Source organism: Thermobia domestica, chromosome 14, assembly GCF_964235325.1.
Source record: "Thermobia domestica chromosome 14, izTheDome1.hap1.1, whole genome shotgun sequence".
In the NCBI taxonomy this organism is placed as follows: Eukaryota; Metazoa; Arthropoda; class Insecta; order Zygentoma; family Lepismatidae; genus Thermobia; species Thermobia domestica.
The window spans coordinates 202,089,453-202,117,173 of NC_137467.1; the positions used below are offsets into that span (position 1 = coordinate 202,089,453).

General features: G+C 37.0%; 1 protein-coding gene across 3 annotated transcripts; it reads left to right on the forward strand.

Annotated features, from left to right (window-relative positions):
• On the forward strand, positions 1–27,013 carry LOC145670540 (uncharacterized). Of its 3 annotated transcripts, none has more exons than XM_081739341.1 (4): positions 1–6,840; positions 10,763–10,922; positions 12,337–12,455; positions 24,820–27,013. In XM_081739341.1, exons 1-4 carry the CDS (start codon positions 6,838–6,840, stop codon positions 24,835–24,837), a joined length of 300 nt encoding a protein of 99 aa, XP_081595467.1. In that variant the 5' UTR covers positions 1–6,837; the 3' UTR covers positions 24,838–27,013. The 3 variants fall into 3 exon arrangements, with proteins under 3 accessions (XP_081595467.1, XP_081595468.1, XP_081595466.1); XM_081739342.1 differs by lacking the exon at positions 24,820–27,013 and having other exon boundaries at positions 1–3,124; positions 6,666–6,840; XM_081739340.1 differs by lacking the exon at positions 24,820–27,013.
• Positions 27,014–27,721: the final 708 nt, after the last annotated feature.

The following is a 27,721-nucleotide window of genomic DNA, read 5'->3' on the forward strand; positions in this document are numbered from 1 at the left end:
TACATGTTTTCCGCAATCCAGAGAAGCTATTGCTTCCTGGTGACAACTCTGGTAAATTTTACGCGGAAGGTAGTCTGTGGATATATTGTTTTGCAAGCAGTGCCGGAAACAGACAGAAAATATAGTGAACCGTTAAGGGTTAAAGAAGAGGAATATTTCAAGATTCCAGGATTCTGATAATCTTCGAGGAAGATCATCGTCCCTCCCGCGCGCCATATATGTAAGCGTGTATTCCCCCTCATTCCCATTCCATTTTAAATTCCTCAGTTAGTCTCATGTGAAGTGGAATAAGGCTCTATATTCGTTGACGCAAACCTTTCAAAATGGTCCTGTTTGTTTTAATGTGCTGGCAACAATTTGCATGGGTGACTTGCATTACATACTTAAGACAGCGGAAAGTGAAATGGCAGCAATCTCCCGAGAAATAATCCTGTGAATTCCAGTGTAATCGAAGTTTAACTTTGCTACTTTTAGCACTTTGGTTTAGTTGTTTGAATGGCAAAAGGGTGTAAAACTCGTCAATATGTATATCACTTGTAAAAGAATATTTCGGATCAATATTTTTAATATTTCTCTTTCTTGCCAACAAGCGTAAGAATACAAACGCTTGGTACTGAAGGCGCGAATGGACACTTCTACACCATGGTATGATGCAAAAGAAAAGATGTAAATGAAGCGTCAAAGAAATCGACGATTAAGTTATTAAACTTTCATGTTATTGTGCTACCCAGTGAATTAATCTTTCATAGAACGAGCGTAATTGTATTACATTTGTATGTTGGGGTAAAACAGTGAAAATACACCAAAATAATTTAACTTGCCAAAAATTAAGGGAGAACACGTTGTGATAATCCATTGTGAACATGTCTGATCGAAAAGAAAAATTAATTTTCGTAGTGATTTATGTCCATATTTATTGCAAAATGATAAAAGTAATGTAATAGACAGATCTGCTTCTTGACTCATTAATTTGTTGTACAGTAAGTAAATCCATTGACAACTACTCAGTCGGAAGATGTAAAATGGAAGTGATTCAGCAAGAGCCTTGAAATCTACACCGGAATGAAAAAAGAAATCTAAAGGATTGCCCTCCTAAAATTTAGATAACCTCCCTTGGATCTTCCGTAATTAAAGTGTTGTGCAAATAAGTGTTTAGTGATTAAAGTGTGCAAAGTAATCGTATATCACCAACCTCATAATAAGCCGGCTCCGACGATGTATCATATTATTTTGAATTAATCCATCATAATTCCTTTATTTTTAACTTTTCATATAAAATTACATGGGCTATAAAATTTATATGAATTGAAATGTATCTATAAAATTTATATTGATGAAACGTACAAGTAAGTATATGCAAAGTGTACAATAATATTGTTTGAGTAAAATTAATCTCGTGTACTTGTTTTGTTTTCAGTTGTTTTATCCAAGTTTCTCACACGAATCCCTACAGGAACGGTTAGGATTAAGTACAAGGATTTATACGAATTCTGCAGATGCGAAGTTGGCGTATCAACGATGGTGGTACGCGCGTGTGCTACCTTGGTTCGAATTCATTTTGGTTTGTGATCTGATGCGATCCCTCCCACGATTTCTGACCACTATTATACAGGGAGTGGGGTACTTGATCGTTATCACCACTGAGTCCACTATTTATATCCCAAGTTCATTGCCCGAACACGAGAATCGAACCCAGGCGGGTTACACTGTGTGTTTTGAGCAAACTTGTCTATACAAAGAGTTATACATAAGTATAAAAGATCAACAATAATAACACAAAACTAAATATGAAATTTCTTAAGAGTAAGATACAATGTATACGAACATCGGGAGGTACAGTACATCAAACTATTATTTTCTATGTGTACCATGGGCTTTAGGAAGTGTAGGGAATTATCGAGGCCTTTTGGTAACAAGGCTATTGCAAAATGCAACCTGTATTTCATGGAGTCACACCCTTATTATCTGTTCCGTGAGTTTCATTCTATTCGAGGTAGTTGTCTGTTGAGTCTTCTGCTCATATTGATCCACAAATTTACAATTGGATTCATTTCAGGTGAGTTTGGAGACCACACGGGTCTTTGAATAGTCATATTCTTGAATCACATATTAACGATTTTTACTCGGTGACATGAAGCATTATCGACCTGAAAAACGAAGTAGTCCATATTTTCTTCAGAAAAGTAATATTTAGCTGTTGTATGAACTTTGCGTACCAGAGTTGGAAGAGATTTTCGTGCATCAAATGATACTTCACATATATCCATTGTTCTGACGTTTTTAGCGGTGAAGCAAACCCATACCATAGCTCAGTAACTGAATATTTGCATCTCTTAAACAAAATTCTTATCAAGTTCCTCATTCGTTCGTATCCACAACTTCACACCACCATCGTTTTCCACTATTCTAAACTTTTTCTCAGGGAGAAAACGACGTGCTTCAGTTGTCATAAGTCCAAGAAGCATATCACCTGTCAAACCTACGTGTTGAAGTCCTCTGTGTTTTTGTCAGTTTCAACTTTGTACGCGGTTTCTTCTTCGTAATATCCTCTTCATATAGTCAACATAATACAGTTATACGAGTAACTTCAGTTTGAGGATCATCTGAAATTATAAAAACGACTTTTGGGGAAATCATTCCTTAATTATGCAGCGCTATTGATTTTATTTGGCGATCTGCTCTGGGCGCCCATGTAACAAAAATGGCTGGGCCAACGTTAAAATATGGTTGCGTTGATTATTGGTGACAAAAGCAACGTTGGTCCGGTGTTATTTACTCCTTTATTTGGAACCAACCAAGTCCCAGTGTTGGCCCAACATCATTTTACGTTGAAACAATAGTTGAATTCAAACAACCTTTTTGCAACAGTGGGCCATTATTGATTTTTGGGCGTATTTTTTTATATATATATAAAATATGTATTAATGGAAAGTAAAACAAATATTAAAACAGAAGAAAACACAATTACGTAATTTAGATATGATATTTTTCAAGATGAAATTATCAGATTTTCACGTCTAGTTCATACTGTGGACGGTAGGAGGCAGGAGTGATTCCTACCCAGAGTGCATCAGGTGAATCGCCAGACGTCCCCCCAGCAATGGATTCCGTTTGCTGGATTTCGGTAAGTTTTCATGCAATTTTATAATTATTTCATGTCATTGTAGATATGTTCAGTAACTTATGCATGCGTAACTTATATATAATAAGTGGTTGTAGTTCAATACGCAATTCAAACTTTCGGCGTACATAAAATCCCGTGTTGTGCTCGCTAGGATTATAAACAAAGCGGCAGGTAATTCTATTGATATATGATTTTCTATAATAGGTGTACGTAAATTTAAAAACGGGTAGAGCAATGTGGGAAGCGTTGTGTTAGCTGGTCCTCCTTCTTCACAGGTTCGTTAAATTTATGTGAGTTTGTTTGAGAAGTGGTAAAATAAACACACATGGTGTCAGTAAAACTTCTAAAACTACCGTGAGCTTAGCACGATATGCGCCGTTAACGCGATTGTACCAAGTAATTTCGGAACAGATTTGCTTTATTGAGTACGAATCTTTAAAAAAATGCGATAATAAATCAGATTAGCTCCTGTTGCATATCGTCGGCTATGGTGCAAATCATCGTTATTTCATTGCTAGTGATGTGCATAGTGCTAAAAAGGGTGGTATGCAGTGTGCGTGTATATGAGCACAAGGGCAAACATAATTTCGGCAATGTGTCCTTGCGCGCAAAAGACAGCGATGGCTATTTTGCAAATTATTGTTATTTCGTTGCTAGTAACGTCCACAGTTCAAAAAGGAGATATAGTGTGTGGAGTTTTGAGTGCAAGGTCACATTGCCAAAAACGTTTATGTGCCCTTGTACTCAAACACACACCCTCTTCATCACCCTTTTTAGCATTGTGGACATTACTAGCACCAAAATAACGACAATTTGTACCATAGCAATGCTGTATGACGAAAGGAGCAATTCTGGCCACTTCTCTCATATATGTAGCTTATGATACAAATCAGTGTTATTTTGGTTGCTAATAAATGGTTGCTAAGAACAGAAAACACAAAGAACAAACCTCAAAAAGGCTGAGGAGAGGTACCCGCGTCTTACGAGCGCACTATACCCAGTCCCGCTACTCCCAAATAGCGCTATTTGGTTATTAATTATGTCCACAACCGTGCAAGCATCAGTAACTACCAATTTGGTGTTAGTTTACAATAGCCTCTTCTCACCCTTGTACAACGCTAGTTGGCGTGAGGCTTTTCAGCGATTGGAGTTGCTGGTTAAAATGATCTACCTTTATTTGATTACCTCAGACAACTCTGTGAACGAGAGAAGATGATTAAGGGTCTTATAAGGGTGGGTCCTTAGAGGGCGGAGACGCGGCAAGGTGATGGACGTGTTTGTGCGCTTTTAATACGTTCCTTTCCTTCCACAATGAAATTATTGATCTTTGTAGGATTATAGACATAAGTAATAACCAAATAACACTATTTGGAAGTATCGGTACCGCGTATATGGCACGCTCGTAACCCCCCCCCCCAAGTGCCTTTATTGAGGTTTGTTCTTCGGGTTTTCTGATCTTAACATTATTAGTAACCAAAATAACATTGATTTGTACCGTAAGTAACATTGTATGAGAGAAGTGGCGGCCATTGTGCACAAGTTGGGGGCCAGTTTTTACGACAGCAATTGTGTTATTTTCTTTACATAATTTGTCATTTCCTTCTATCAAAGTTATCTTAGGATAGGATAGGTTAGGTTAGGTTAGGTTCTGGTTGTTTCACTATTTCCTACTTACCTTCATGATTTGTACAACTGCTCAGTCTCTCTTCCCACATATGTAAGCACGAAATTTAATATTGAAATATTGCACGATATGCCAGATTCGGCAATTTAGGTACTTATTCACGGCTATATCGCGATTCGCTTTCATTTGTTTCTCTTATCTCTCGCTAAATTCGTTTAATTTTTTTTCACAATTCACTGACAGTTGAATTACGATTCAGTGCTATTAACATATTTCTCCTGTAAATCTTTCTATTTTTGGCTAAATTTGGACCCCAACTTTTGCACGAACTCCGAAGCGGCTAACGTCAAATATTACCCAATCGTCTACATTCTAATAATATACCAACAAGAGAGAGAGAGATAATAGCTCCATAAGCAACACTGTATAGGCCTAAGTTACTAATCGTAACAATTACCGCTGACTGTTAACGACCCATTTTCAAGTATATTGGCACCACCGAGTAGCTACTAAGCGTGTCGTACGATAGAACTAATGAAGATTGCGATGTATACAATTAAAGTAAATTCGGCAGTTACGTTATCTGGTCCTCGATACATATTACAGACTTCATGCTAGATAAAGTTAGGTTAGATTGCATAAAAATTGTATAATGTTGATATGAGGTTTTGGGCCTTGTGCTAAATGAAATACCATATTTAATGTCACACACAGTGGGGGGGGGGAGTTTTCACAGGGGTATTCCAAATTACAAAACCCTAAATTGGTCAGGGAATTTCAGAAACATCTCCCGCTTGCCACCCTGTGCTGTATTAACACATGAGATACATAATGTACTAAATTCACTACAGCACCAGTACTACAGTTCAATTTGATATTTATGTCAACAATCCACACACCAAATGAGCTGAACATTTGCGTCGATAAGGACGAGGTTCGCGTGTTAGAAAAATTGAGATACGTGAGTACGCCAGAAATGAAATGATAGGAAGTATGTAAGATTAGTAAGCTCCACATTAGAGAATAATAATGTTCGTATTTCACACAGTTATAAATGAATTTTAAAAATAGGCCTAATTGTTTTGCAAGAACAATTTTTAATTAAATGGACATGTTACAAAATATAGAATGATTTTCTTATCTAAATTCTCCACAAACATAACTGTGAAATACATATGAATTAGAACTGAACTTTTACAAAACAGCTCACTAAATAAAAAGGTTTAAAAATTTGTTTGGTTAATCCATCTTAAAATTTGAGAAAGCTTGGTTGGTTTGTATCAAAAACGTTTGAGCCTATTTCTGTGCGAGAAATGCTTTTTTTTTTCCTTTGTCCATCCATAGTCTAGTCTGAGCTGTTGGGCACAAGTCTATCTACATAAAAGACGGAATTCCCTTGAAATCTCGATTCGTGACAAGTAAACACGACAATTATTTTTTATTGAATCGCATTTCCTGTACGTGAAGTAGCAAAAATCTTATTTAAAAAAGAAGTTTTGAAAAAGAACGCTTTATTCGACAATTTTTCAACCGGATTAATTATTCCCGAAATTCAGAAAACCAGTAATGTAGTAACCCCCATGCCGTAAGAGTCGCTGAAAACCAGTGGGCCACTGACAGGGAAATGGTCGATTCGTCGCCACAGCGACGTATCGAAAAGTATCGCCAGTGGGCCGCTGGCAGCGGAGTTCCGACAAATCGGATAGAGATATGAAGCAGCGGCATAGTGACGGTGCCACCACGTGACAGCGTGTATTTCGTTGCAGTCCGCGCTTCTTCGATTCGCCGAGGAAGGAACGCGTCAACATCGCCGCGTGCATGCGGAAGGAGGACTTCATTTGTTGTTTACATGCGGGTCTCAAGTGTGGCGGGCAAGTGGCAAGATGTCAAATTATTTTCTGTTGTTTTATTTATAAGGAAGAAGATACATTAGCTACTATTCCAAACTGTTGGATATCTGAACACGAAGGAAAAGAAATTGCAAGATGGCCATCATATGTTGGAACAAAACGACGAAGACATATTATATTCCATGATGAACCAGATGAGGGAACATGGGATACCTACGAAGTGGCAGTAAAATACACTGATGGTAAGATTTTTAAATTTACTTCTATACTCGCTAGAGCAAATCGAGGAAAATTGTAAACTTTGCGTAGAATAGGGTTTAGAAATGTACTAAATTGTTTGCAACGTACTAGTAAGACACTAAAAAAAGTTATAGCCTCGAAATAAAAATATGCACATACCTCCTGTATATTATGAATCAAATAAATTCGAAGGGTGTAGATGCCCGACCCCCATATAGGCTACATAGTACTGGCTTTAGGTTAGGCAAATTTTAAAAAGTTTAGTTTACAAATGATAAAATGAACTCCTTTATAATGTGAAGATCATTACCGTAACACATTTAGGCCCTTGTACTTCGAAAACTAATACAATTCGTACTCGTGCATATATGGGGTCAGTTTATTTTACACCCTTGTCAAATAAAAGTGGTCAATGTTCCGTTAAGGGGGTCCAGTGCCTTTGACACCACTTCTATTGATTTTCGTTTGATTACATAATAGAACGTTATATTAGGTTAGGTTAAGTTAGGTCAGGTTAGGTTAGCTTAGCTTAGTTTAAGGGGGTCCAGTGTAGTTCTGGACCCCCTTAACGGAACATGGACCATAAAAGTTAGTTAAAGCTGTTCTAGAACGCAGACCACTTATTATAAACTCATGAAAAGGTTATAATTATGGTTCGCTTGTCTTACGCAGGAGCGTTGACCAATTGGACCTGTGTCTTTCTGTATGCAAGGACTATGAGAATTCCAAAAAAGGTGCTAAACCAAGTGAAACGTGAGTGAAAGGAGAGGATGGAGAGTGTAATTCCCTCCTGTTGCAGCAACCCTTAAAGGGAAGGGGCATTACTCTACCAAATTTTCACACTTTTATTGCATTTTCCGATTTCTTCTTGCAGAGCATGCACTAAATGAGGAGCTAATGCTTAAACAATGAACAAACTTGTGCTAGGTGGCCACTAAAAGTACGAATGCCATCTAACCGAGTCAGTGCAGGAGCGCAGCAGGGCGGCCCGATGGGTACGTCTGCAGGGAGCAGGCGTGTCAGCGAAGGGGGGCATACGCATAAACAAGAATGGAAAAATACATAAAATGTCCGCAATAATTTTCACCTTCAAAAACACTTAAATAATCGAAATAACTCTTACTTTCAAAACGGCTTCACTGGTTTCCAGGGTACAAATGGTCCCCTGCGAGGAGAAATTCGTCTGTTTTGAATTTTTACGTCTTTTCCACACTTCGCATAGTTGATTTTACGTTTCAACATACCATGACGCTGCAAAAACTTTATAATATGGTGCTCTTTATCACACAATTCTTTGTAATAAAATAGTATGTTTGCATTATATTCATCGCAAATTGACCATTGCTAACACGAACAGAACATTCCCGCCGCTTATTTCCACCTTTTTCGCATTCTTGTATTCTTCCCCTTCAGTAAATAGTTACACTTATAATACGTTCACTCCCATTCAAAATGTATTTCAATATGGTATCTAATGGCAGAAATTACTTATATTCATACTCTACTTCGTTTACGAAAAGTGTTTGACATCGTATTTTACCTATAAATTTTGTTTTTGGTAGAACCGTCTGCTCGAGTGAACCCAGGGAATGTTCTAGATCACTGGTCCGCAACACCGTCACAAAATTGCAGTCCGTGCAGTGTTCGTTGAAACTGCTTAAAGTTACCTTTTGGACCTGTAATTTCTACTGTTTTGTTTTGAGTTTTTTTTTTACTTCTTTCTTTCTTCTTGGAACTCTTAATTTTGAATTTCAACATAATGGCGAGTTGCCACAATGTTGTATCTTCATTAATAGCCGATACATTTTTAAGAAAAAATACGTTAGCGCCATTTCCTTAACTTATGTCCGGAGACAGGTAATATCCTCGGATCGTTCTGTAAGAATTCTAGCTTGAAAACAGTTAAAATTACGTTCGTTTGCTTTAGTAATCGTAAAATACAGTTTCTTATAGTGCGAAAAATGGGATTTATGCCCTTGTACTTTAATTACACTTGCATATGTACACAGATAGGGACTCATTCGGACACGAGTGCAGATTTTGTTTAGCCATGATAATGTTATCAGACAAGAATGATTTTTATATTACTGGATTGGCCTTGAAAAGTGCAATTCACAGCAGTCAATACCGGACAGCAATTGTTCGGAATACAGACATGCGTATCGGGCTAATAATATATTTTTTTTTCCGTCAGCAGGCAACAGTGTCCAAATAATGGATATTAGTTTCCAACATACGTTGTGTATTATAACGGTACTTAGGTGCTATGACTGCCGTTATGAAAAGTTAATTATGCATCAGTGGGATGCCTGTCACGTAAATAAAAGATTAAAAGGTTGGTTTTTATATTTTATTATAAAACAGATGATGATGATGGTAAGATGGATGATTAAACTGAAAGATCCGGAGTTCTTTAAACAAAGGGGAAGAATTTAAATTTCTGATTACACCGGTCTACACATTGACCAGAAGGGTCTCGGTTTATGACCGGGTGTCTCGTTAGCTGAAGGCTAGATCGAGACGGGAAAGTTAAAACATGCCAATGCAAGGCTATGCGTAGTCATAGAGTGATGACTTCCTTTTTCCTCAAATGAACCTCTTTGAGAAAACAATTCAAATATGGTTTTGTCTACTCACGTATATCACTGCCTGATGCTGTCCAAGGAACTGGCTACTGATTGCGAATCTGTTATTGCTTTTTGGAACGTTTATGCGACGCACTAACACTTGTCTTGGGTTGACGAGGTCCTTGGTTCAAACCCGCCGGGGAAATTGGATCCTCTTCTTCTTTCCTCAATGGCGTTGCCTCGCAGACTCGCTGATCTCGCTGCTCGGCTTGGAACCTTGTAGTCCTGGGTTCGAACTCGGCTGGCGGCTGTCCTTTGGCGTCTACCTTCAGCGGATCTCGACTGAAACCTTGGAGTCCTTCCTGTAGGTCGTCCTGGGTATAGACGTTCTGGACACTCGGACTGGCCGGATCAGCTACCTGGACCTCTGATTCTTGAATTTACATCCCTGAAGACTGGCGCCGGGTCCTAAGGGTCCTCGCGCAGAGCGACGGCGTTGACACACTATTCACTCGTGTGAAATGGATAAGACTGGACGAGTAAACTTTCTAATTCTGGGCTTATATATGAATAAGCATCCTGGTTTACTCATATAGGTTTTTAATTTTAATCTGGGGAAAGTGTGTTACTGTGACATCTCCGTTTCTATTTCCAGAATAACAGTTTGTACTGAAATCGTACTTGATGTCTACAGCTTCACTCAAGAAATGTGAATTTCTTGATATTCAAAGATGATTGTTAAAATAAACGTATAATTCACTCCATTTTATTCGCATGTTCGCTACAGTATACATCAGTGGATGTATTGTAAAGTGGGTTTCCTCGTAATCTGATACTTAGCGCAATTGCCTTCAGTGCACGTGGTCGCGAGTTGGATTCCCGCTGGGAGCTCACCGTGAATGGAGTGGTTCGAAACCCACTTTAAACTGTAGGTTCACGTCTTATATGGCTCTCGCTGCAAAAAAAGGGGCGAATTTTTGGTGTTGCACTTGCGTAGCTGATTCCACTATAAGAAGTACACGTTCCTCAAATACGAAACTTCATTAATATTTTTGTTCCAGATTTTTGCAAGTAAAAAGTCATTATTTGCATATCTCGTTTATAGAGTTAGAACTTTTTTTTTTTTTTTTTTTTTTTTGCGTCTGCACAGTCTATTTAGTTATTAAGGATTTGGAATTGATACATTACGTCCTCAATGAGTCTTCCTTGTTCTAGGATTTAAAAAAATAATGTGTTTCTCGGCTACTTGCTGAATTAAATTTCTGTTTATAACCTTTCTCTAACATAAGTCAGAAAGTTGATCTGTACCTTACCAGTTTGAATACTTACACTAAAACGTTGTTTGCTTGTGTTTCAGATTCGGTTGTTGACCGCAGTGGGTGGAGAAAATGTGGAACAGTGTCCAAGAAATGCTCTGAGGAAATTGATGACAGACGAAGCAGCTCTGAGAGTTAACATAACTGGCAGTAACGCCAAGTTTTCCTTTGGAAAATCTTTGTTGGCTGAAATTCTTCGAGGTAAGCAAAAAAAAAAAAAAAAGTCTCAAACCATTGTCACATTTTAGTATTAATTACGTCTAGTGTCTGTTAGCAGGTCCTACTGTTGATGGTAGGTAACAAAGAGATTTTTAACTAGCTTCTGCTCTGTCGTACAACAGGAGGGGGAGGGTGAAACTCCCTGTAGAGGGGTAAAAATATAGAAAAACGAGCATTTTTATTAAAAAGTACTTTAATGGATTGTTCTCTGTTATAAGAACCTTATAAATGTGCAAATATAAATTGAAGATTCCGGGATATTGGTTGGGAAGGGGGGGGGGGTATCGGACAAGATGAAGGCAGAAAATGAAAGGGAGTTGCTCGAACAATAGATTTTGATGAATCTGAACGACACTTTCAAAGGTTTATCGCGAGGTCTACTTTTCGAAGAACCTTAATACTAGTAATAGTAACTCGTGTAACGGAATGAGCTTAGTAGCCTACTTCAGTGCCAGCTGTTAACAACTATAAGGTCAACACTGCGTGTCACTATCTGATGGCAAGCGAGCGTACCCATGATAGTTTACAGTCGGGGGAAAATGGGAATTCTCTGAATATACAAGAAAGTTCGGGAGAATTTTTTATTACTGGTTTAGGCTCTGAAAAATTACTTTTTGATGTTGAATGAAGAGTTCGTGGTTGGCAATATATAAATTATTTCCAGAAAAGGTGCATTGCATTTCCTAACACAATACCTGTAGATTGGTACGAATTCTCTTTCTTGTATGTTGTGTTTCGGATACCCTTTATTAGTATACATGGATGAAATTTTGTAATTGTTTGTGTGTTTTCACATAAGACATAAAATAACTACTATAAAGGTTCTTCGAACAGTAGACCTCATGATAAACCTCTTATGACATAAAAAAATCCATTTAAATCGTTTTTAATATTTTTTCTTTTTTCCGCATGTTTGCCCCATAGTTTTTTCTTTTTTTACCCCCTTCTCCTTGTCCGATTTTCTTCTCCAACGAACTTGTACCTAACATAGTTTTGTGAGCATTGATGAAAATATCCTGCAGTATTTTCGAGATTTTACTTTAGCTTTAGTTCCCTTTCAGGGACATTTTCGAGGAGAAAAATAGTAATTGGTTTCTCGTGTTCAAGAAGTACAGCATGGGTAAAAGCATTAAAAGAGCTTTGAAATATGCTTCATCTACCTATTGTACCTATATTAAATCTCTCCTTGATAGTCATCGGTAAGTTCTTTGGACCACTTTTAGCCAATTGCATTTCTGGTGTTATTTTGTCTGAAAAGCTCACTGGAAAGAGAACGAAAATAAAAATGAATACTAGAAAGTGATTATCTTTTACTGTTAGTCAATACTAATATTTTACAGTGCGCCATTTTTGCTCCACTTTTGTACTTCTAAATCAAATTCTCTGCATTTTCCAGATGTTGTCGCCTCAAACTTCCCAGTATATAATGTCACAACACACCGAATTATACACATTACCCAAAGGTGGTTAAAAGGTGCGGTGGACAGGGACGGAGGAAGGGAAAGAAGACGTCAGGTATACTTAAGCAGTATATTTTCTAACTCTTTAGTCTGTAAAACATGCATAGCTCAGAGCAGTAAAATTAGTTACTGGTCTAGTATTTTTAAAACTAGAAACATTTGTCTTATTTTATTCTCCGTTTGGCTCTAAGCTTAGAGTTCTTGTTCACGCTGCATTACATTTAAGCTCTCTGTTCAAATGTTTGTATATAGGAAAAGAGTACTTACGAATATACACACGAAGATATTGGAGCAAGCTTTCGGTATAAGAAACCAGAATCATGCAGACGAAAACCCTTAGGACGTAGAGCCTCAGTTGAGAAGTTCCTTGTACTCTCACCGGGAATGGAACACATGTCTCTCGATTAGCAGTCGGTCACTTTACCGACTAGATTACATGTTAGCCCAAGGTCAGAAAACAGAGATTATAGATTGCTTTATTATTATTTTTTTAAAAATAAAGAAGCTTTTTTGGGGAAGAATTTAAATGTTGGTAACTTAATTTTTTCCTTTGCAAATTTACTGGCTTATAATGTCAATCTTTTTTTTTTTTTCAAAAACTGCCCTATTCAAAGAAAAAAAAACAGCTTTTGGCACAAGGCCGCAAAGGATAGGTAGATTTCTTTCTAGCATGTATTTTATTCATGCGCGACCTATTGCACGGACTTCTCTTGATAGATTGAAATATACAAATACAAGGTTTTCATAAAATCTGGACGGATTTAATTTGCTTATAATTTTCATAAAAATGCTCATAATGAAATCAAATAAAGTGCAAACGATAGCGGAAGGATTAAATTTTTAGTTGGCAACACTGTTAGATAAGCGGCAACTCTGAACACGTTGAGAGAGGGAGAGGGAGGGCATGGCCAATTCTGGTGTGTCGAAAGTTCACCAAAGAGTTCAAAAAGCGGGCACCGACTGAGAGTGCAATCCGAAAGTGGCATGCTAAGTTCTTGGAGAGAGGAAGCGTCCTGGACCGTCCTCGATGTGGGAGGTCGCCAACATCGCCTGCAACAGTGAGCAGGGTAAGGGAAAGCATCATCAACAGCCCACAGAAGTCGATTCCTAGACGGTCCTACGCGAATGTGTGGACGTAAATGGCGCCCTGTTGGAGGTGTGGCGGTGAATGAACTGAGTTGGTGCAGATTACAGGTAAACATTTAATCCTTCCGCTACAGTTTGCACTTTATTTGATTTCAATATGAGCATTTTTATGTAAATTATAAGCGAATTAAATCCGTCCATACTTTATGAAAACCCTGTACTGAGAAAATATCTTCTTCCCTCGCGTCACAGTTTCCCGAGTGGAGATACCTCGGTGGTCGTGTGGTTAAGCGCGTTCGGTTGCTGTTCCCTGGCTGTGGGGCTCGTGGGTTCGATTCTCGCCTTGGGCTTGGGTGTTGCCTAGTGTCGTGGTTGTTCTTGTGGAATGTATTAAGCCGAAATCAGTAATCGGTAATCACAAATCAGTATATGTGGTATGAGTGTGTAAGAAAGGTCGGCGTAAGGTGTGTAAGAATATTAAAAAAAAAAGTGGTCTAAGGCATAGGTTGAGTAATGCAAGGGTCACTAGTTCGATCATCGTTCACGAGAAGATCGCTTTTTTTTTAATTTTGCTTCTTTGAACGGCCGCCACTTTGAAATTTTCTAACGGTTCGTTCTGATTTTCACACACATCTAGTATATTGTTAACCTCGACATTTCGTTCAAATAGGGTGCAGATCGGTTCATAATTGTAAAAAATATGAATTTTTCGAAAGTTCAAATGGCCGCCGTTTTCAAATGTTTCATCCGATCATTGTGGCTAACGAACTCATTAATACGACCAATTTTTGTGCCAAGTTTGGTTTCAATCCGTGAAAAATTGCGGCAGCTAGAGCATTTACAATAAACGTTATATATATATATATATATATATATATATATATATATATATATATATATATATATATATATATACATTGGAACTAAGGGTGGTTTTAGTGTCAGGGAGTCATGATCGGCAAAATATATAGCAATTTTCCGGAAGTGCCGACATGAGAGTCTCTGCAATAGGCTGTAACCGTCCTGAGTTCGTGTCACTGTTCGGGCGAACATTTATTTGTAATCGCCTGGGTGTCAAGTCGCTGTTCGGGCGGCCATTTATTTGTAACCAATCCGTGTAATCCGTTCGCTGTCCGTGGCTCGTGGTACTACCAATAAGTATACTCCTGATACTTTAACTTACCTGGACAGGACGATGAAGGACCTCTCCAAGAAAGGTTACAAACTGTTTCCATAAAGCTCGTCGGTCTCAATAATGAGATGAGCATTAGGCGCCGAGAGGTTCGGGTGTCTCGTCTCGAAAACCTCACGGACGATCAGACGGTCATCCAGACCATAACGCACACAAACATCACTCATACAAACAACGAAAACACACTAGATTAAATAACACTATACTTATTTATTAGAACACTATTTAAAAACAATAACGAAGAGGAATGGACACAAATGTGAACACTAGATAAATATAATAATTTTCGTCGCTGAAATCACGCTTTGCCCTTTTCGGGCAATATAGCCTTATATATATATATATATGATTATAATTCAAATATCACTACAAATGCTTCTCACACACCATTGACACACTTGGGGGGTTAGCACTGGGGAAAAGTTGTCCGGATCGTCCCACGATGAATCCAGTTGTTACGCTGAACAGTCATGCAGCGTAAAGGTGAATCTTCAGCAAGTTAAAAAAAGAAGATCTCCACAGTGGAATACTTATATTGGAGGGCGCGTATATAACTTTTTAAACGCACAAGGTCTGCGGACCTGGGATTTCACTTCTTGGGGCTAGCCGTAAGAAATCGTCCTTCACCGGCTAAATAGCTTGTGCCCCTTCACCAAAAGTCGTATCTGAAGCTCGACATGAGATGCGCGGGTTACGTTTCCAGACCTGGAGTCAAACTCCTTGAGCACCCAAGCTCAAGGTACGGGTTGCGATGGTCAACTGAAAAGTGTTGGCAGTTCATTTCAAAAATCACTCTGTTAACTCACCTGTACGCACATACAAACAGAATATGGAAAACAATTTATGTTAATTTTAGTCAACTGCCCATAATGCACTAGACACGGCGATAACACTGGCGTGAGAAAGTACAGATAACGGACTGCAGAACAACACAGTTGGTGCCACTTTGGCCACTGGGACATCTGGTCAGCCCGTATTTCTCTAATCTATTGTAATGTTTCCATAAGCGATTAAAGAAAGCACTTAATTCAGTTCCCAATAACTATAGAATATATACTGTGCATATAATAAGTCAGGGAGAAACACTGAAATGGTTAGTCACTAACTGAAATGTTCTCAGCAAAAGCAATGTTTGAAATATATATATGAGAAAACGATGAGAGACTTCTTTGTCCAATTGTGTGGGAAAGAAGTAATTCCCACCAAAGAAAGAACTTATATGCGTTGCAGAATAAAGTATAAATCGAAAATAATAATCACTGTCTTCACGAAATATACAGAGTGTCCACAAAAAATCCTTCTATAACCTGGTAGCGGTTATATATGGCGTCTGAAAGTGGAACGACCTGTCAAGTGCACACGTAGACAGGTTGAGAACCCTTGGCCGTTTGACGAAATATGAATAAAATTAGGTTTTTCACCAAAAATTTGAAATCGGTTAGTTGGCAACACTGTAATATGGTGTGAGACTTATGTGCATAGACGATGAATGGTTTTTCACCTGAAAAAGGGCTATTTAAAATAGTTAAGTAACTTGTTTACTCACTACAAAGTGATGAGGTTCCTGCATGAGCAATGTCCAATCCAAGTGTTCCCTAAGGTAATAAGATCCTCTTGAACAATTCGTGCAGTTGGGTTTCCTTATCTTCCGTTTCTTCACATATTGAAACCATGCTGTCTTCCTGTGTGAGTATCCTCCATGGTTCTCCAACGATGAGTTGATGAGGGGGGAAGGGGAGTTTAAAAAAAAAACACTGCTGTGAGAAACGAAGTATGGTTATAACACCTGTATGATAACTTCACTAAAAATGCGCAAAAAGCGTTTGTAGGGCTATTAAAATTCTTACCTTCTTTTTTTAAAACTGTAATATATATATATATATATATATATATATATATATATATATATATATATCTTTCAAACACTTATAAATACTTTTCGTAAAATGTTTAAGTGTTCCATTTCGATCACTTTATTTTGTGTAATATGAGGTAAATATGTTATAGGGCTTTTTAATTCTTACCTTTTTTTTTTTTAATACAAATACTTTTCGTAAAATGTTTAAGTGTTCCGTTTCGATCACTTTATTTTGTGTAATATGAAGTAAATATACACACTCAATAACTATTCAAGAAAACATCGACTTAAAGAAAGAATTATCAAACATTTCAATAAAAATTAGCAAATATACTGATATCTGTATTTAAAATATCAAAATGTGAATGAATAAGCAAATAGCAAAACATGTTAAAGGTACTAAAATATTAAAATTATTGTTAAAGTTTCGATATCACTATAATATGTTGGAAAAATACGAAAATCATTGAAAAAGTAAAATAATTGAAAATGTAAACACATAATGAACTGACAATATACAAACAAAATAAGATTTTCACCTGTATGTCCTTTTTTTTACTGTGCTTCGTGTTGTTTGGCAGAAAAAAAACGAAAAATCGTTTTTCAAAAATAAAAAAAAATAAACTTAAGTGTCAAAAATGACGTTCATAGTGATTCCAAGAAACAAGCATGATTCTGCATATCAAAGAAAATATTGTGATTTCGTTGACATGTATGAAGAAAATTCGGCACGCCATAAGATCAAATGCCATCTGCTCATCGTGAAAATCGAGAATTTAATTCAATAATGCTCAATACAACAAATGGTTTCGTTCTGAAACAAAGTTATTATTAGCTTAGGCCTATAATAATGGTCGTTGTTCACTTCCAAAAACGTAAACATTGTAGGGTTACCAGAATATGTGGGTATTATCTGCAAAAAAAATTATTAATAAAGCGTTGAAAACTATTCAATATTGATCCAAGTTTTTCAAAGGTCTGAATCAAGGAAGTTGACTCACTAGTCCAAACATTCCTGAAAATAAATGGTCATTACGCCATGAATTGACCAAAACCATAGGTGGGAAAAATGTGTAATACTACACGTACTTACACACACAATATGCAATCGTTTCCAACGATGCAAACTAGAAACATGAAAAGGCCTGCAACCATAGGCACTTACAAAATGTTTCTGTACAAAACTGAAATATAAACATTAATATTCAGTAAACTACGCGTATGTTCCCTGGAACATAATATACGTCTTCCACCTAGAAAAGATGTGTAAACACACAAAATACAAATGCTTTCGTAGCATCGTAAAATATGTCTCTATAAGACAAAACACGTGAGACCTATTAAAAGAAAAGCATGAGATACAAACAAGAATATAGTCAACGACATTACAACTTTCTGGTCGGTTTGAAACATCAAGATTAAATTCCCTACAAAACGGTTGTCAGTCCACGACAGTTAAACTTTCTTAGGCATCTTCGCTGCAAAATATTTAAACTGGTATTAATAACGCATTAAAATTCAAAGTCATCGAGCATACGAAATAATTGACAGAAAATAATTTTCATAAATCATTATGGCTTCATGCTATTGGAAAGAAAATAAGTTTATTTTTCGGGATCTATATCGAATTCGAATAGTTTCTAGGACATACTAGAACTAAAATATACTTTTCACAAAATGAATAGAAAACATTACAACACATTAGCATACAAATCCACTTAATAGAATTACGGTTCATAAACATTAAAATATTCACTGAAATGTTACTAGACATCAAAATATACTCAAAAAATCTAACCTGAGAATACGCATACTTAGTTAAGAGTTACTACAAAAATGAAAACGAAAATCTAAGATTAACACTTAAAAAGAAATTTAATATTGATTATAAGTGTAAAGTTTCATATTCTACGCATGAGATTACATACTAAGTTTCAATGACAAATATACAAGTGTACATAAATGAATAACTAAAAATTTTCTCTTCCTGGGCATCTGGATGCATTATTTTAAAAAAAATCTAAAAAGAAATCAAACATTAATCGTAAATAACATGTAGTAACACATTTGAGAATTTCGAAAGTGGGAAGGGATCCTAAAAAGGAATTTAAAATTTTAAAATACTGTAAAATGTATTATAACGCCAAAATATCTTCCCACTAGCTGGGGGTACGGAAATCGCGCCAAGATTTCAAATTGCTTTTAAAATACAATTCCCCTACGTATGTGATACATTAATTATTTACTAAAAAATCTAAATTCAAACATCTGGAATGAAAACAAGAAAAATTAATGACATTAAACTAATAGTAAGTCAGTGATAAGGTTTGCAACACAAATGCACAGCTGACTGCGGTATGAAGTGCTACACGGAGCAAAGACAAAAAGAGGAAAAGAATGAATCAGCTGTGTATCACCCGTTATTCTTCGACATAAGCAGGTGGTCGGAAATACAGCGACTATTTTATCAAAATAAAGAAAGAAAAACGTGTTATCTGCTCTTTGCTGAACAGTTAAAAGCTAGAAGCAAAAATGAATTTTAAAAACAATGCGTAGTTCTCTTTTCGTATCCAGGTATTCTCATCAAAAGCTAAAAGCAAAAAGGAAGAAAATGAATACATGTTTATCGCTTAGAAATGCGTCGCTCTCCTAGAGAAAAATTTGTTCAACACACAAAGTCTTGGTTACTTACTTTTTTTTCTTTTTCTATGATTACTATTTCTACTTTGATAATTACGGTTTGTTCGTCTATTCCTACAATGATTACTACTACGTAAAAAATACTCTTAATGATGTCGCACAAGTTGCGGTTCCTGTCTAGTTTATGATAACTCAGGTTACGTGCCGTGATTTACGACTCCTTTTGTTTCTGTTACTGCCTTTTCGTGTACGATCTTGGTTCTAATTCCCTTTAAATTTCGTATTGTTTAACATATGGTCTTGGTATCTTTGCTTGTTGCAATAACTATAACCTAGTTTGTGCTTTATTACTCTGTGGTTTGTGACAGCTGTTGTTGTGCGCTTACGACCTTTGTCGTCTACGATCATATGTTCGTGGATTTCACTACTTCTGTTACAAGCGGCGTCACTAGATTCTGAATAGATAAAATCGTTGCCAGATTTGTTACGAGGATGGTTTAGACTACCTGTCTCTGGTTGGAGTTCAGATTCCTGCGTTTTCTTTTCATTAGGAGTATTAGTTTCTAGCTCAGGTTTCAATTCCAAAGTTTTGTTTACACTAGGAATATCAGTCACTAACTGAGGCTTAAATTCCGGTGTTTCGTATCCAGTAAGAACATCTGACTGTAACTGGGGTTCACATTCCGGTGTTTTGTTTTCAGCAGTTTCCGTTTGCTGACTATTTTCACGAAACACGTCCCATAAACCGTCTATCTTTTGACCTAACTCACTCTTTAGCTCTCTTTCTAATTTATCAATATTCTCTTTGTTTCTTTGTTCTAATCTAGCTAGGGTTTCTTTATTCTCAGCACGGGACTCTTTACTTTCTTTCTCTAATCTAGCAAAATTCTCTTTAAAAAGTGAACTTATCTTAGTAATCATATCTACTTCCTGTGCCATCTTGAACAAAAATAAACTTGAAAAAACATACAATTAGAATAAAATATTATGTCACAAGATATGATTAAAATCACCTGAAAGAGATTTTTTTTTTTCAGATTACTGGTACTAAGCTGAAAGAAAAATCGTATATTAAAATATTGATCTAATAATTATATTCGAGCACCAACGGTCTCGATTCGGGTCGGTAGTTCGGGCGTCATTTTATTTGTAACCGGCCTGGGTGTCAGGTCCCTGTTGGGGCGCCATTTATTTGTAACCGTCCTGAGTTCGTGTCACTGTTCGGGCGAACATTTATTTGTAATCGCCTGGGTGTCAAGTCGCTGTTCGGGCGGCCATTTATTTGTAACCAATCCGTGTAATCCGTTCGCTGTCCGTGGCTCGTGGTACTACCAATAAGTATACTCCTGATACTTTAACTTACCTGGACAGGACGATGAAGGACCTCTCCAAGAAAGGTTACAAACTGTTTCCATAAAGCTCGTCGGTCTCAATAATGAGATGAGCATTAGGCGCCGAGAGGTTCGGGTGTCTCGTCTCGAAAACCTCACGGACGATCAGATGGTCATCCAGACCATAACGCACACAAACATCACTCATACAAACAACGAAAACACACTAGATTAAATAACACTATACTTATTTATTAGAACACTATTTAAAAACAATAACGAAGAGGAATTTATAAGAAACTACCTAAAAATCAGGGGGAGGGGAGGGGGTACAAAGAAAACTTTCCCTAGTACAAACTAAGAAATTCTTCAAATATCTTTGTTCATGTGTCTGAGACTTTCTAGAACATGCTTAAGAAAGCTCATGTGCACAATTTCTCCTAGTGTGTAGTAAGAAAAGCTTTCTTTTCATCTTCCTGAAATTTCGTTTTTGGGCAATGGTTATTACTATTATTATTATTATTTTAATGCTACGTCCTGGAGGAAGGAGTTACGTAAAGGATTAAAATATTAGATGATGATATGATGCTGATACCGAAAGGTAGCTACATTTTCTTTGTGAGCATATTCATAAAAGGTATTTTCCCTATTTGATTTACCAATTTGCCTTTAGACACCTTTCGTTTTTCTGTATTGTACATATATGCAATTTTAGAAACAGTTTAAAATTTTCCTTTGGTAATAATTGTCCAGCAGTTAGTAAGCGCAGACAACAAAGAAGTATGTATTAAATGAGTCAACGAGACAGATGCACGGGTTTGTATCCTTTTTTTCACAGAATACCTTCTAATTTTTCAATACCACAGGGATAGTCTGAATCCTGGTTAGCCATCTGTAGTTCAATCAGTGGCGGCTCGTGGAATTTAAAAGTGGTGGGGCACATCCAAAACACCTGCATACTAGGGCGTCATATATATATATATATATATATATATCACATCAATAATCTACTACACGCTATATTGTAGGTTATAGGTCTTGGTGGGCCTAATTCTTTTGCTAAAATACGATCTTGATAATCTAGATTTTTAGTTCGTAAGTATCTTACCTGATTCATCTCACATGAATTATGACACTACACAAAATAAGCACACTACACTGACACTGACTAGGCCGGAATAAGCGCTAATAAGACCATAGTTTAAAAAAAAAAAGCCCGCTCACCAGTGTCCGCGGTGTCTATTTCATTGTTAAGGGGATGGCAGTTTCATTCGGTCGGGTGCAAGCCATCGCGAACACATTTTAAAGCAGGTTAAAGGTTGCCATGTTATGAACAATTGTTAAGATGGGGGGGGGGGAGAAAAGAAAAAAACTACTGCAACAGTAAACGACTACTAAATTTCTAACAGAAAACAGAGTGACCATTCTCTTGAATCCTGCCATCGTTGAAGATCAGTAGCGTGATATTCAGGGACGTATTTAACATTTTTGCCGCCTTCGAGCCATTATAAAAATACCGCCCCGTCAATAACAATAAATTAAATACCAGTATAGAAATTGTGAGACAGTTGCTGATTATGAAACGAAGTTGATGAGATCAGCCAAGTTCATGAATAATAATACAACATTGAAACATTCAAATTTCTTGCGTTGGCGGCTCGGTTGACATGTTTGAAAACTGTAGGTAATTCTGGAAGTTTATCAACAATCAAGGGCTCCCATCAGGGGCAAGGTGGGGCGCTCGCCCCCCTAGAGGAAATTGTACTTCGGAATATCAAAAACCCAATAGAATTTTTACATTAGTTACAGCAAAATTTGAACCCATATTTGAAATGTCGCTTATACTTGCCCCCTCCCTTGGAAACCACAATATGGGCGCCCTTGTCAACAATGGAAATGTTTTAAAATTACGATAAAAGAATAAGGTGTCAGCAATACGAGAGGGGAAATAATTGATGTAAATTAATAACTGGATTGTTAATTACTTACTTCTTGCCAAGCAGATTCTTCTTCTTTTTGATATTTACAAATGCAATAATCCCGTGTCATACCGCCATAACTATGCAAAATAAATAAATACATGAAATGTCCAAAGCTGGTATTTAAAAAAATGGTCTCAGAAAACACGCCGTCCCAGGCCATGACCCATGTTGGCCCATGTGTAAAAACGCCCCTGATTGATATTTTCGGTAACGAATTATTTATTTGTTTTCAACAACAATTTGTTTCAACTACTATAAGTCCATTTCCTTCAATTATGTGTGGTTTCTTAATTACTTTTCTGGGAAACATTATATGCGTAAAGTGTAGCTCACTATTTGAAAATACGATTGCAGATGCCGATTGGTAACTTATGCGTGTAAATTTTAGGTAAATGTATTGTAAATGAACTCCACCATGGTGGCAACCCTTAATATGTCATTCGCTACACTCGGAAAGGCCAAGCATAAACCTTTTCCATCCCCAAATTCTGAAAATGGCTTGACCCTCCTTCCCCCTTCCCCCTCCATACGTTCCCCTCTGTACAGAGTTGAGTTTCCTTGTCGCGACCTTCTTACCTCTGTATGTTCCATAAGACAGAGCACAGCGCCTCATGCGACAGGTCTCAACATTACTGTGCCCATTTTCAATGGACATAGCCATAACATCCCCTGCCACCCTGATGATAGGGCTACTGTCAAAGCATTGAGATTGTAAGTCCGCAGCCAAAAAACAACCGGCGCTGTGTTGTCAAGTTTCGTCTATCCTACGAGAGCGCATAACCACAGCCTCCTTCACTCGCAAACACGGTTGTGGCAGAACAAATACAAACATTACAAAAGAAAAAAAGAAAAAAAGAAAAAAGCTTCTGTTAATGTATTAGTACGGATTTAATAATTGCAGTCAGTTCTATTTAGATCATGAATGGCAGGGCACGTGACTGGGTGCCCCTTAAACAGATCCGCCGCTGAGTTCAATGTATTGTTGGTGTTCGTGACCAATCATGCAGGATGTAGAAGAAAGATAGATTAACTCAGAGTCATCACTATTTATATGTACTGGGATATTTTCCTAAGAATGACATAATTTTAATATAATTTTAATTCGATGTATAATAATAAATCACAGCCATATTCGATCCACTACTGGATGAGGCCTCTCCCCAGAGGGAGGAATTGGTTCACTGCTCCCACGCTGACCAGACGGGTTGGGAGAGGAGAGCCGAAGCTTTCATTGTGATCGTCACTATCTTCATTCATAGCAGCTCCCCAATTGCGTTACGATGCTGGGTGGGCACCGTTCCAGACCCACGCCTTGGAAACCATCGCAGCGCCTGGGATCGAACCCGGGAGCCCTAAGTCCGTAGTCAGCGATGCTAACCACTAGACCACCGGGACGGTCTCTCTCTCTCTCTTTCTGAGAGAAAAAGAGAGATTCTCACCATTCGGTTTATTTGATAATATATTTTTAGTAGTTTTACTGCTTAAGCACCAGGTTGTAATTGAAAACTCAAAATGTACTGTTTCCTGAGAAAATGGCTTCTAATCTTGCTAAATGTCTAAGTTTCTCAGAGCTTTACTTAGTTTCACCAAATCAGTGTTGAAACACTCCTTACAATTTTTTTTTCTTAATACTACATTCTTAATCATTGCAGAGGAAAAATAGCCTTTTCTGAAGTACCCATGCACGATAGAACTGTACAAACCTCAGTCCTGTTCTTAAAGGTTGTAAAGCAATTTCAGAAATGTCCAACAAACATTTAATAATACTATTTTAGCCCTAACTACTTTCCAACACTTAAAATTGTAACAATACATTTCTGATACAAAAATGACAATTTGATTGCGAAAATAAGACAAGTAAATTCAGCATTGTTAATAAAATTAACTTTTGCAGCAACTCCAGTAAAATCTTATGATTTAGCACCAGTGACACCATGATTTGAAAGGGCCCATGGTGTAACAAATGAGGGCACTTATCCAATTTGCCAACCCTTTTTAACATTATTTTTCATTTCTTCGTGATTGAGATATTACAAGTATTAGTTTTTATTCCGATGTGGACTCCCATCTTTCCGTATACGTATACGTCCATGTAACGGCATTCTATCCTATTTGTTCTAGAGTCTGCAGCACTTGCTGCCAGTGCTGCTGGCTTAAGTGTGGGTTTCAGACTTGTTTGAATCAACTTTTATTCCCTTAGATGATTTAAAGAAAAAGTTCTAATACACAGAAATTGCAAATATCTGGTCTTGCACGAAATTTGTTGCTAAACTATCCTTAATGGAATCTAGAGTTAATGTGTAATAGAAGCATTTATATTTCTTTTACAGAAAAAAAACTCCTATTGAGTACAGATGCCTAAAAGTCACCACCGTGTTTTATCTTCAACTGCATACAAAAGAATAAAGAGAGAGGTCAACCGACAGTTTGAAGATATAGTGGCAAATGTTGAACTCTCTAGGAATAATGAATCAGACAGTACCATTGTTTGTGACAAAGATGATTTTCATTCCGTACAAGAAAACAGCACATGTACAACAGCACGTGAAGTCAGTGTTAGTGACATCGTGAAGTCGTTTTATTTTGGCATATTTAAAGTAAGAGAGCTTTCAAAACTTTCAGTGTTTCAGGTTGAGAATAATGTAAAGAAATGTGTTATTTTGCCTACAGACTGCAACAGCTTTGTATGCATTCCAATGTGTCATGAAATGTAAATGTAAAGGTATTATTGACAATTGGACTTTAAGGTGTTGTCATCATTGCGTACAAAAATAGCTTAATTGTACTGAAATACTATAGTGGATGGATGTACTTTGCTCACAATATGTACAGATTTACGTGTCTAGAATGCGCATTTTTTTTTTTAAGATAGCGAGATGCGTGCTATATACAGAGTGATTCGAACAGCGTTGTCCTAACGCGTTTTTTTCTATATTCCATATGTTTAACATGCAGATTTCGACATGTTTCACTACAGATGACATGTACCATTGGTTTAGATCTGCTTTTGTCTCGACGTTTGCTTAAAATTATGTTTAATTCCGGTTAATACTAAATCTTAACATTATTCAATTTCGTGTGGGGTTATTTCTCTTTCTCGCGTTCATGCACTACTCTGAACATCGTTTTTAACATTTGGACTATAGTTTTGAATTTTGGCATTACACAGGAAATTACAAAAAGCATTATACGTTCTTAAAACAAATGGAAAGCACTGGTATTTTAAACAATGCTGCGCGATATATATTCAAGATACAATTTGTTTTTCCGACTTTACCGTAGCACAGCCAGATAGGCATATGCATGCATATGCACGTTCTACACCCGTAAATCTTGTATTATTTTTTCAGTCGTAAAGGGCCCTGCCCTTTTCTTATGGAAAATGGATCTCGGTCAATTTATTATTTCTAACTGTGCCACTGTTCCCACCCACCTGGAAAACCGGGAAAAGTCAGGGAATTCACCTTATTCGTGAAAAGTCCTGGAAAAGTCAGGGAATTCCATGAAAATCTGACAAAACCTGAAAAAGTCAGGGAATTTCAATATGAGTTTATAACTTTCAAATCTAATTTTTAACGTTTTATAATGCTAAGCAGGAATTCCTTCTGGTTCATCGCAAGACGAGCCAGTAGTTTAACATTTTTTTAAATGATGTTACGGCATTTAAACGATGAATATAAATGTACATGCATAGTATACCTCTGGTCCGAAGAAATAAAGTTGCTTTTTTACATTATCTGTAACCCTGGAAATTTATAAATTGTGTCCTGGAAAACCTACAAAAGTCAGAGAATTCGTGCTTGCCAAATCAGTGGAAACCCTGTATGCACAAACGAAAGGTCTTGATGTGTAGGTAAAACGTCTCTATGGGCACAAATCTCTAACAATTATATTTCTCGAGTTATGTGGGTTTAAAGTCACGCGATGTCGTGAAAACCGCGTGATACATTATTCGTCAAAAAAACTACGTCGGAGGATACAGAGCCAATTAGTCAATGACATCAAATCTAGCAGAAACTCATAATGGCATTGGCTAACTGGCATTCGATCCCCTCGAAACTGCATTTTCGCGAATAATGCATCACGCGGATTGTCGAAGTAGCTTGTAGTTCACGATGCGATCACAGACGTTGCGCAGTCCCTCGTCTGTGGCCGTATTGTGAACTGCAAGCACTTAGACTAGGTCAGTCCACTCATGGGCACATTACAGTCTTATTTCACGCGGTTTTTATGACATCACGTAAATGTAAACCCATATAACTCGAGAAATATAATATTTAGAAATTCGTGCCCATGCAGTCTTTTTATCTACACTTCTAGGCCTTTCGTTTGCGCATAGTTAGAAATAATTTGACCGAGAGCCATTTTCCATAAGAAAAGGGCGGGGTCCTTAGAATTAAGCACATATATTTTCCTTGTGATATAGCTTGAAAATATTGACCATTTGCACTTTTCTTTAGATTTCCTCTTGTTTTGTGTTTATAAATAAGCGTTTGTTTGAATAAAGTGAGATTTTAGTTTTAATTACTTTTTTTGGTTCTTTCCAGATTTTATGCCTTCGTATATTTACTTTAAAATTCATTATTAACTTCTGTAACACTCTCGTACTGATGCACAATCAATGCATTGTTTTCTAATAAGGCTAGTTCAATTTGCCACACAAATGGATGTGAGAACTGGTGGTTCATAAGTACAGGATCTCTCATAATTTATATTTACAGTTTGTGCACTTTAGTCTCTACAGTCAAACATTCCAGCAGGTAATAGCTTACCGACATGTATATCTTAAATCTAAAATCGAATGATGTGTGTCACGATTGAAAAGGGTTTATTTTTTTAACTCTGCTTGGCAACACATGTCTTAATTCTTATCTCCTTGATGTATTTTTTACACTTATTTGTTGCTTCAACCAAGATCAGTTAAAGAAGTTTAATTGTTGAAACTTTGCATTCAAAAATAAGAGCAGAAGTAAAAAAAAATATATATATAAAAATGAAACATCAGACAATAAAAGCAAAATATAACCTTGTGAAATTCACCATGTCTGACAATTTTTGCATTCTCGGTTGACATTTTTATCGACAGCGACGAATTATATTTTAGAGTAAAAAATACATTCGTGAGATAGAAATATGCAGGAGCGACGGAGGAACGCCTATATAGGTTCATTTTTGTCTTTATTGGATCTTTTTAATTGGTGTCCAACAATTCCCCAATATCCTGAATAGTAT